Source organism: Cololabis saira, chromosome 19, assembly GCF_033807715.1.
Source record: "Cololabis saira isolate AMF1-May2022 chromosome 19, fColSai1.1, whole genome shotgun sequence".
Lineage (NCBI taxonomy): Eukaryota > Metazoa > Chordata > Actinopteri > Beloniformes > Belonidae > Cololabis > Cololabis saira.
Genome location: NC_084605.1, coordinates 6,593,832 through 6,606,273, shown reverse-complemented (window position 1 = coordinate 6,606,273; position 12,442 = coordinate 6,593,832). Strand labels below are relative to the sequence as shown.

Sequence of the window (12,442 nt, the reverse complement as noted above, 5' to 3'; positions counted from 1 at the left end):
GATCTTGAAGGAAGAACGTTAGGATGAAATGTTGTTTCTGTTCTTCTGGGGATAATAATAATTTGAATAATAGCATTCGGTTTTGATTTGTTCAGACTTAGTTATCCAACGGTAATACTAGATCTTATTGAGCTTTTTTATTGTTCATGTACCTGGTCACTTTAGATGATTTAAAATGAATTTAAAGCACTGTGTCATGGATAATGAGGGGTGGGTTTGATTGACAGCTGGGTGTGTCTACGTGTCAGCTGTCATCACTTTGGCTCCGCCTCTCCTGCTGCTGTCAGACACGTCTTTTACTCTATATGTAAATATGTTTGATTTCTTCTTAACGACTGGAGGGTTTGATATGACCGTCTTTGATCGTCCACCTTCATCCTCCTACCTTTACCATATAAAGGTACCTGGAGATGGAAATGGTTCAGTGTTATTTTCCTTATATTTCAGAAGTGTTTATGCTGCACTTTTTAAACCAGATTTGGATCTGAGTCCAGGCAGCGAATCTCAGAGGAGACAATCCAGACCTGAAAAAACCACATCAGCTGCTTATTTCTGGTTTATTGTCAAAGTGAATCATCAGAATTTAAGGTGGAAATCTTCACGTAAGCCTGTGCTCCATGTTTTACATTAAAAAATCATGGCATTACATGACAGATGAGAGAAAGGAGAGATCAGCTCTGTCCTGCAGGTCTACTGAACCGGACGGATCTTCATGCTGATGGTCTTCAGGGAGTAGTTCCTGCCCTTCCAGGTGGCCCACTCCACTCCGACATAGCTGATGGTGTCATAGGCCCCCCAGCGGTAAACCCCGTTAGGGTTTGTATGGTGACAGGAGTAGTACCAGAACCCCCCCAGTTTTAATTGGGCACAGTTACCCCCCCAGGCGTCCTGGTCTTTGTCGAATGTGGTGAACTTCTGTCCATTGTGATAACTCAGAGCGTCTCCTGTAGACACAAGAAATAATGATAATACTAATACTAGTACTACTAGTACTACTACTACTACTAATACTAATAATACTAATACTAGTACTACTACTACTAATAATAATAATACTAGTACTACTAGTACTACAACTAATAATAATAATAATGATACTAATAACACTGCTACTATTAATAATAATGATAAAACTACTACTACTACTACTTCTAGTACTAATAAAAATAACACTACTACTACAACTAATAATAATAATAATAATAATAATAATAATAATAATAGTAATAACACTTCTACTACTAATAATAGTAATACTAGTACTAGTACTACTAGTACTACTACTACTAATAATAATACTAGTACTACTAGTACTACTAACACTACAACTAATAATAATAATAATGATAGCCTACTAATAACACTGCTACTATTAATAATAATGATAAAACTACTACTACTTCTACTACTAATAAAAATAACACTACTACTATTAATAATAATGACAATAATAATACTACTACTACTACTACTACTATTCATTTATAATAACAATATTAATGATATAATAATAATCCCCTTAGACCTCGGACCGGTGTCTGTTCTGGTCCCAGTAGACCTCGGACCGGTGTCTGTTCTGGTCCCAGCAGACCTCGGACCGGTGTCTGGAGCCACAGTTAGGGGTTTTCGGGGGGCAGGTAGGAGGCTACAGAGCAGTGTGAAAGACTACCACTCTGGGTCCCTGGACTGGCAGGTTTCTGGATGACTAATGATAAGAGAGCTGCTCCATCCAAAGCAGGATGGTACCGTCTGTCCTGATCGCACGTCTGTAAGAGGGGGGTCATCTACAAAACTATCTGATTGGCCAAGTCCAGGCATCCTCCAGCCTGCTGGCCTGAGCCGTAGGAGCGCTCAGCAGCGTGGTCTGCCTTTGACTCGGCTGTTGGGATTTCTGTGCGTTGAAGGTAATAATTCCTCAGCGTGAGAAGTGCTTTGTGAGCGTGTGAACTTGTTGAAATGTGTGAGACTTGAGAGCCCTGAAATGACCATCATCCTTTGTGGTTCCGAACATACGGCGGTTAATGGCGTCCTCGGCTCCGAGGCTGAGTAACCTGCTGACCTCATCATCTCCCCAGTTACTCATCTGGAACCCCCTGTTGCTGTTGGTACTAAAACACACTCCCCTGGTGGGCTGTAACCAGGTTACGTGATCAACAAACCCCTCCCATGACCCGCCGCCCCGCGTCAGTCCTGTTTACATCAGACCTGACCCGCAGTTCAGACCCTCGGAGGAGGGTTGTCCGCGGGTGTTCGTCATTGTAAAAGGGGCTCTTGTGTCAGGAGAGCTCGTAAAAACCATCATGATCCCGGTGTGGACGCTGAGACCTCCTTGTAGACCAGCGACAGGGACTTTAACATGGATGTTGGGTTGGAGGTGATTCCTAAAAGGCCATGGTTGTGCATGGAGATGAACATTTCTGATCTAACACCAACCTGCCCCTCCATTAGTGAATCCAGACACATCCAGTGTGTATCCAAAGGACTCTGGGCCGACGGAGAAGGAGGAGTAGCGAGCAGATGCCTTGTTCCCTTCAAAGTCCTCCATGTCAACCAGCAGCTCATACTTCTTCCGCAGACTGAGGTGGAAGAGATTCTCCAGACCTGAAAATACCACAGAAAGAGGCAGGACGCCACCATCAGACATTATTAAATCCATATTCAGGATCCATGTGAGCTTCGTTGGTTTGGGTTCAGGTCTCACCAAGCCAGTACTCTCCACCAGCAGTCCCGAAGCCCATCTTGTACTGGTCCCAGCCTCTGTAGAAGTTCACCGAGCCATCCATCCTCCTCTGGAACACCTGGAGGAACATGAAGGTGTTTAACCAGCTGGACGGCGGAGACCTGAACAGACCTGAACCTGACAGGTGTGACACTCACCGTCCATCCTCCTCCGAGCGGGTCCATGTCACAGTACACCTGTACACAATCACATGTTTAACGATCAACCTGGGGTTGAGCTATTCTGCTTCAGACCTTTGAAAGCTCTTAGATTTTTGGGAGATTTGGTAAACGGTCAGGTGACTCAGGTGCCCTGTGTGTAATGGGGAGGAGAGGTCGGGGGGGGCACATTATATCTTCCTTCAACCACACTCCTAAAGAAGGTCTCCTACCACCCTCTTGGAAAGAAGCTATAATACAGTTGCAGCTATAATATCTGTCCCCAAAGAGGGAAAGGACACAGAATATTGAAATAATTTCAGACCCATATCAATTCTTAATGTGGACTACAAAATATATACATCTGTCATAGCTAAAAGATATGAAAAATGTATTAGTGACCTAATTGAGACTAAACCGGCTTTATTGTAGGACACCAAACACAGGATAGCATTAGAAGGACTATACAGATAATTAATACAATGCAAACGCATACAAACAGTGCTATTTTGATAAGTCTCGATGCCGAAAAGGCTTTCGACAGTGTAATACGAAACTTCCTGTACTTAGTATTAGAATGACTCAGATTTAAGAAAGATTCAATGTATTAAAAATATTTACCAAAGTCCTACTGCCAGAATAAAAATAAACGGTAGGCTGACTAAAAGAATAGAGCTAAAGAGTGGTACCCGTCAATTATGCTGCTTGTCCCCACTCCTCTTTGCTCTATACATTGAACCTTTAGCACAGGCTATTCGACAGAGTGAAGAAATTAAGGGAATTAACATCAAAGGACAGGAACATGTAATACGTCTATTTTTGGATGACATTTTGATATATTTGCACAGCCCCAATACAAGCTTTATCCAGTTGATGCAGCTTATAAATACATATAACAGTCATTCGGGGTATAAAATGAATGTAAATAAAATGCAGATTTTGACATTTAACTATACTCCTTCACAAGAGATTAAGAAAACTTATCAACTGAAATGGCAATCAAAAACTATGAAATACCTTGGTGTCACTTTAACCAAACAACTAACTCAATTCTACAAGACAAATTCTGATCAGATCAATCTCCAGGTTAACAGATATATAGAAAGATGGTCAGCCTTGCCATTAGATCTTAGCTCAAGAATTGAAATTATAAAAATGAACATCTTACCAAGGCTACTATATTTTTTCCAGTCTCTCCCTGTCAAAATTCCACAAGAAAAATCCAAACTTTGGGATAGGATGATCTCTAGATTTATATGGAATGGCAAAAGGCCACGAATAAAATACTCCACATTACAACTAACAAAGGACAAAGGGGGTTTGGCGTTCCAAATGTTCCATCCATCGTCCGCCGCTTATCCGTTCCCGGGTCACGGGGGCAGCAGCCTCAACAGAGATGCCCAGACTTCCTTCACCCCAGACACTTCCTCCAGCTCCTCCGAGGGGAGTCCGAGGCGTTCCCAGGCCAGCCGAGAGACATAGTCTCTCCAGCGTGTCCTGGGTCTTTCCCGGGGTCACCTCCCGGTGGAACATGCCTGGAACACCTCCCTAGGGAGGAGGGACATGCCTGGAACTCCTCCCTAGGGAGGAGGGACATGCCTGGAATACCTCCCTAGGGAGGCGTCCAGGAGGATCCGGTACAGATTCCCAAGCCACCTCAGCTGACTCCTCTCAATGTGAAGGAGCAGCGGCTCGACTCCGAGCTCCTCCCGGGTGACCGAACTCCTCACCCTATCTCTAAGGGAGCGTCCAGCCACCCTGTGGAAGAAACTCATCTCGGCCGCTTGTATCCGCGATTTCGTCCTTTCGGTCACTACCCAAAGTTCATGACCATAGGTGAGGGTACGTGCGTAGATTAACCGGTAAATCAAGAGCTTCGCCTTTCGACTCAGCTCCCTCTTCACCATGACGGTCCGGTACATCGACCGCATAACTGCGGACGCTGCACCGATCCGTCTGTCAATCTCCCGCCCCATCGTTCCCCCACTCGTGAACAAGACCCCAAGATACTTGAACTCCTCCACCTGAGGCAGGACTTCTCCACCCACTCGGAGAAGGCACGCCAACCTTTCCCGGTGGAGAACCATGGCCTCGGTTTTGGAGGTGCTTATTCTCATCCCTGCCGCGTCGGACTCGGCCTCAACCGCCCCAGCACATGCTGAAGGTCCCGGTCCGATGAAGCCAACAGGACAACATCATCCACAAAAAGCAGAGATGAAATCCCGTGGTTCCCAAACCGGATCCCCTCCGGCCCCAGGCTGCGCCTAGAGCTGCTCCAAATTTTAAAAGACTATTACCACGTAGAAACACTCAGACCAATAATCAAATGGCATGACAAAGACTATAGTGCAAGACTAAAGTGGAAAGATATTGAGATGACTGTGACAGATATTCCAATCCAATCCCTAATTGGCAATGTGAAACTAACTAATTCGCTACAAGGATCAATAGGTCCAATAACATCTCACACTTTGAATATTTGGTCTGACTTTATGAAAAAATCCAAATTAGAAAAAGAAGTAAATCTGCTCAGCTGGTTTGCCTACGATGACAGATTTAAGGTGAGTTTAAATGATCACAATTTTAGAAATTGGAGGAATAAAGGGATCACTGCGATGTGTACATTAATCAACAATGGAAATATAATGAGTCAGCTGAAATCAGGATATGGACTAGAAAACAGGGATCTGTTCAGACACCTTCAGCTGAGGGATTATTTAACAAAGACTATACAATGTGAAGACCTTGAATGGAGTGCTTGAGGTGATGATCCAGACATACAGTGGGTCGAGGTTCAAGGAAATCTCTGCACTAAACAGAGGCCTGAGAGACTCGGAAACTTCCTCCTCTTATACATCAAGGAGAAATGGGAGAAGGAACTGAATATTGTCATTACACCCAAGGAATGGCACAACATGTGTGAAACACAACAGACAACTACAAATTAAAGGGCGTGGAGAGAGTTTGCGTGGAAAAACTTAACACGGTATTTCATTACACTTAAAGTGAAGACTAAACAGACCACACAGCAGATCACAGCAACCTTGCTGGCGGTTATGTGGAAATAGAGAAGCACATCATACGTACATCTTTTGGGACTGCTATAAACTTGATCTTTTTTGAGAATACCTAAGGAATGTAAAGTCATGTACCTAGGAAGTATAAATTATAGCGTCTTAGACAGAGATAGATATCTAGCTAAAATATTATTGATCACAAGTTTAGTTTAGTTTAGTTTATTTATTTAGCAATATAAGACAAATATGAACAAAAAATTTAAAACAATGAAATAACATGCAAGGAAAGGAAGAAGCCTGGTGGCGTATATAGAATCCTTTCCATATATGAATAAAAAACAAAACAAAGCTACACAAGGGAGAGTAAAAACAAAAACAAAAAAACACAAAAGAAAATGTAACTCAGATCAAATAATAAACTTTACAAAGATGAAACAATAAGAAAGTTCTTTAAATGTTTTTTTAATATTGCAACAAGCAAGAAGGCAATAAAAAGAAACTGGTGCAAGACTGAATCCCCTAATATAAACCAGTGGCTAGAAATTACTGTATAAGAAAGATCTATATTATGGAAAGAATGACCTATCAACTTAGACTGAAGGGGGATGTTTTTGTGGAAAAATGGGAAAAATTGATAATTTATTACACGATGAAAGATACATAAGGAATCACTGATATAAAAATTCAAGAAATATAATCTATATACACTGCTCAGATTATGGATGCTGTAGCCATGACTGCATTTTTCTTTGAATTTTTGTTGCGTTTTGCATTACGTGTATTGTATAACACAAAACTACAATAATGTGCATGGGTGGTGTAGATGGACCTGGACAGCAGACGTGGCCCCGATGGGGTAGATGGTGTACACTCCACTGAGTTTGGTGCCATCACTGTTGTAGATGTCGCTGCAGTCCAGCGGAAGGATGAGCTTATAGCACCTGGTCACCATGGGAACCAGGAAAAGGAGGAGGGCCGACAGCAGCTGCAGAACAGGAGCAGATTTTATATTGTTTCAGGGCGAACGTGATCATTTCTGACGGTGTAACATCAGAAATTCAATTCAGTTTAATTTATACAGCATCTACTACAACACAAGTTGTCTCCAGGATGTTTCCAGAGACCAAAACATGACCCCTCGACCAATTATTTCATAAGCAACTGCAGGTAAAATTACCCTTTAGGAGGGAAGAAACCTGAAGGTCAGAATGCAGCTCCTGAAGCTCTGGCCTGCAGACGTGCAATGAAGAGAAAAAAGGGGGGGGGGGGGGCAGTCCAGCACAACAAACTACAAGTACAATAAAGAACAATGATGGTGATGAGATACTTCTAATTAATAACTGAGAAAAAAAGAGAAGGAGGGGTGATGGGCACCACTCAGTGGATCATGTTGCCGTCTCTGTGCTATGATGCATTCTGAACCCTGACTGAAAAACTTCAAACAGATCATTTCTATACAAATGGTCACATGACTGGCTGCAACGACCTTTTCCAGGATTTTAGATACACATCAGAAGTTGGTCTATAATTTTCTCAGATGTCTGGGTCAAGAGACGGGTTTTTCAGTAAAAGTTTAATTACTACGACTTCAAAAACCTAAGGCGCCCATCCTGATTTCAGGTTGTTGGTTGTTTCCCCACAGAAAAGTACCGCTGGTAGACCGAGAGGCTAGAAGTCAGAAACTCACCTTCATCGTCAGAGTTCTGCTGAAGTGATCCGAAAGCAGTCTGCTAGTTCTGACCTGTATTTATTTCCTCAACGTTAATGAATGACCAGACAGCTGCTGAATTCTCACCAATAATACGTGTCACTTCTGGGAATATTTGGCCACAGATTTGACCCAGTTTGATATGGGTCATGTTGGCATACCCCAAGTAGATGTGCGTCTAACATCTCATGCAAAATGTAGCCTGGGCCAGTTTAGCCTGGGCCAGTTAATGTCAATGTAAAGCACTTTGAATACCTTGTGTTGAATTGTGCTATATAAATAAATTTGCCTTGCCTTGCAAGCACTTACAGTGCGAAGGCCCTATTGTATCTGTAGGAATTTTTCTTTCTTTCTTTCTTTTTCTTTCTTCTGACGAAAGGAGGGCCCCCTAAACGTGCCCAAAAAGTCACCAAATTTTGCATGCAAGTCAGGCCTGGCGTAAGGGTTTGCATTAATGGGCGTGGCAAAATGGCTCAACAGCGCCCCCCGGAAAACTTTGTGCCTCAAGCCCCACGATACGGTTTGACGTACATTAACGAAAATCGGTACACACCTGTATCATGTCGCAACTTAAAGAAAAGTCTCTTGGCGCCATGGCCGAAACCGAACAGGAAGTCTGCTTTTTTGAATTAATTGTGTAATTTTGGCGCAATTTATGCCATTCCTTCGGCAATTAATACGGCCCGAACCGTAACGTGCACCCAGGTGTGTTATACATCAAAATATGCATCTCCATCCTGTGACTACGCGCATGACTTTTCTCTTTCAAAAGTGTTACCGTGGCGACGCTAGATGCCAAAACGCGCGCCCCTCCTTCATCTGATTGGTCCATATTTGATAGTTCCCCAAAAGTCACCAAATTTTGCATGCAAGCCAGGCCTGGCGATAAATTTGATATTTCATGGTTTGCATTAATGGGCGTGGCCTAACGGCTCAACAGCGCCCCCTATAATACTTTTCTCTGCCATAACTTTTGAATGGTTTGACATAGTCAAGAGTCGTGGGTGGTGTCATCGTAGGTGGTGTCATCGGACTCGGTATTGAGTCCTTGACCATAATTGGTAAAAATTAGCCCCGCCCCTTCTTCTGATTGGTTGTCCCCATTTTCTGCTATAACTTTTGAATGGTTTGACATTAAGACTCGTGGGTGGTGTTATCAGACGCTGTATTGAGTCCTTGACCTTCGTTGGCCTGAATGAGTCCCGCCCCTTCTTCTGATTGGTTGGCCCTATTTTCCGCTATAAATTTTGACTGATTTGACATAGGAAGCCGTGGGTGGTGTCATGTCTGATATGCTTATGGGGGACGGTGGCCATGAGTGCGAGGTCCCGTTCATCGCTGCTTGCAGCTTTAATTAAATTTATTATTTATATTGACTGGAAAATAAACCAGACAAACTCCTTTGAAACACCATTTCCTGCCTACTTCTTTGCCCTGCACCATTTTGTCCAGCAGCCCACATCACAGGTCGTGGGGAGGCCTTCCGGTCTCCCAGCAGCATGACTACACCTTCAGAACCCGCACCAGTGTTTACTGTCGTATTGTGGAAACACTTACTAACTCCCCTGTATAGCATGTTTTCCCTCTGGGTGGATATCCGGACGGAACCGGAGTGTGTAAATTACCAAGAATAAGACTTGAGATGATCCACTTTTCAGTAGATTTAATTAAGTAAACGGGTCAGAACATCCATCAGGTGTCTCGGTGCAGGAATGAGACAGAAGAAAGGATGCATGAGGATTTAATTATTTAGCCGCTTAGCCGCTACAACTTTTAAAAGCTCACAATTTTTATGTTTCATGCCATCTGTTCTCTTAATTATTTCCAGGTCTTCCAAGCTATTTATTAAATAAATGGTCTCTGCTCTTGACCAGCGTTTACTGTGTGCTGCCATATTGAAACTTTGTTTGGAAAACAAGCCCAGCGCGGAATATAAGCGTCATGGAGACACTTATATTCAGGCGAGGGAACGAGCAGCGCAGAAAGACCGGAATTAATTTAAAGCGGAATGAGTGTATACATGATCGCGGAATTATTCTATTCGGATTTAAAATCGGAATAAACCAGGCCACTTACTTCGGAATTAAGTTTAATTTGGAATGGCCATTTCAAATTTGGAATTACAGTAGCTGTTTACATGGTAATTTTTCATAATTTTAAAACGGATTTAATTTTAATTCTGAATTAAAGAGGAATTAAACTACCCATGTAAAGACACTCAATGATGATTCATCCTTACGATTCTGATGATCAGACGTTTGTAAGGGCGGAGCTGATCTTTTAGCTTATCCGTCTGCACACTCTGTACTCGGGCCAAGGCCACATTCTCATATCAGTAAAGACGTGGACCGGCGGACCAACGGACAGACCTGAGGGTGCTAGCTCAGGGTCAGTGAGCGGTCAGCAGCTCTGGACTCTGCTGCTGTCGCTGATCAGGTCTAAAGCTTTAAAGAGGACACACAACTCATCTAAGGAGATTTATTTGGAAAGTCATGGCAGCTCTGATTGGACGAGCCTCCCGGAACTGGATGAAAGATTTAGGTTTTACAACACGATACACATTAACATAGGATACAACAATTGGTTGGGTGTGGCATGTTTGATAAAAGTAAAGAGAATAATTATATAAAGGAACTCTAAATGAGCTGAATAAAAAGACAATAAATGATTATATTCCAAGTTGTTATTTGCTTAATATGTTTCAATTAGAAAACAATAACATCAGGTAGTAAACAACAGGATTTTAAGCTAGTAAACAACGGTGCTAACTACGCTACTGTTTCCCCGCGTTCAACTTTACAAATAAGTTTTGCATCGCGGGAACGGTTGTGTGCAGATTTCATAAGTGGTTAGTAGAGCTGAAGCCAGTCCAAGTGGAGAAATACTGACCATCAGGCTCCAAAATGGATTCCAGAAGTGCAGCTGCCAGTGCTCTCCAGAGTGACTGTCCAGGGATGCCCCTGCAACCAACCTGGTAGATTATGGGATCTCCACCCTCTCTGATGCCTCTCAAAGATGAGGGACTGGTGTTTCCCCAACTTACTCTCATGTGCCTCCTCTATCCTTCCCTCCCAGGGTAGGAAATCTCTGGTCAGAGGCTGGTGTCTCCTCTGGAAACTTGAGTTGCCTCAACTATCCCAGTCCCTTGCTGAACCAAGGATCCTCTGTCAATCTTCATCTGTGGAGGTTTGTTGGTGTTGGGAGTCCATTATAGATGGAGCTTAGGAGGAACTTTATCCGAAGCCCCTCTGTATACAAGGTGTCAGTCCAACTGAGGTCTCCATGTTCCATCAGGTCCAGCTGCCCTGGAGCTTCGTGGCTACCGCCCTGGCTTGTCAGCCCTCTTGCTCCACTGCCCAAATCTCCTTCGACAACATCCGGTACTTCGCCTTTGACTCCTTCAACTTGCTCGGGGGATTACTCCCCGGCCCTGCCTCCCCTGAGTCCCCGTGCCCGTGGTGTCTCCATGTTGTAAGCCTTCCTCCCCTTCCCACTGGCTTTCCACTTCTGTCTGGTCTTCTTCTGTCTTGTCAAGCCGAAACTCTTGGCCACTCAATTGTTGAAGGATGCCGTGTTGGTTTCCCCAGGCCTTGTACTTGGTGGGTAGGCAACACCTCTCCAGTTCCTTCAGCCACCGTTCTGCTTGGTTGGGCATCTCCTGAATGCTTTCTTCTTCTTGTTGACTCGATGCCACCATCCTAAGATCTTTATGGGCTCCTCAGTGACGGTTGGGATGGTGTCTTCAGCAACCTTAAACCGGCCTCGCTGTAGGACCAGGCTTCTGGACTTTGATGGTTGGAACTCCATCCTAGGTGCCTTGTACCCCTTTTCCACCAAACTGGTTCCAGGGCTGGTCGCGGGCCAGTGCTGGTTCTGGTTCACAAATGGTTAAACTTGCGAACCAGCGGAGGACCGGTTTGTTTTTCCATAGCTTGGTAGCTAAGGGGAGCCTCGTCATTACGTCACTGTTAACGTCAGTTACGAATCTCTGTGTTTGCATTAATGTGAAAGTTGAAGCAACAACAAGGTATTTGCTCTAATATGACTTGGTCCACGTAGCACCTCTGTGAACCACATCTCTAAAAGACAGGTTGTTTTGAGTCATCCGTAAAGGGCCTGACTGGAACCTGCTGGATGTTGTTCATAGGAGGTGACAACCGAATCACTGAGATTCAATCTGATCAAATCTGTCAAACTCACTACGTTTACATGCACTAAGAGAAAGTCAAGTCAAGACTGATATCGAAGGTTTAAATGCCGTGTGTACACCTTAGTTGGGCTGCAGTCAAACTGAACTGGAGTTCTTGAAATCAATATCAGTCAGATAATCTGGTTCTAAGTGAGTTATTCTGGCATGTTTACACGAACCACGGTTAGCCGAGCTATTGACTGGCCCGGGACACCCACTTTCTGGGGTGGCACGGTAGCAGAAGAAGAAGAGGACGAGGCACATGATTATATCACATGTATTTGACCTTTCATTGTACATTAACTACAGACCCTGCTTCCTAATGTTCTTCCCATCTGGCAGGAAGTGCTTTGACTTTGGCAGTTCTTGCATTGCGTCCTGCTCCCGAAGTTCAGCACGTCTTTGAACAAGTTGAATAGTTCAAATGTCTATGTGGGACATTATGTATAAAGAAACTGATCCCTGAGTCCCAGATGGTCATTAATGTCCCAAGATCCAGAGGAAACAACAAACTTACCGTTCTATAGTGACTTGATTGTTTGTAAACTCAAAGAAAAGATTTGAACCAAACAAAAGAAGTGGAGGAAGTGTGTAAGAAGTGTGGAGGGAGTGTGTAGGAAGTGTGGAGAAAGTGTGTAGGAAGTGTGGAGG

The 12,442-nt window shown here is 43.7% G+C and overlaps 1 protein-coding gene across 1 annotated transcript; it reads right to left on the bottom strand.

The window, feature by feature from the left end:
- Window positions 1-549: 549 nt before the first annotated feature.
- On the bottom strand, window positions 550-11,409 carry LOC133419276 (microfibril-associated glycoprotein 4-like). Its single transcript, XM_061708350.1, has 6 exons — window positions 11,377-11,409; window positions 6,724-6,879; window positions 2,878-2,916; window positions 2,702-2,798; window positions 2,434-2,601; window positions 550-944 (listed from the first exon to the last, which is right to left on the bottom strand). The coding sequence occupies exons 1-6, from the start codon at window positions 11,407-11,409 to the stop codon at window positions 691-693; spliced, it is 747 nt and encodes a 248-aa protein (XP_061564334.1). The 3' UTR covers window positions 550-690.
- Window positions 11,410-12,442: the final 1,033 nt, after the last annotated feature.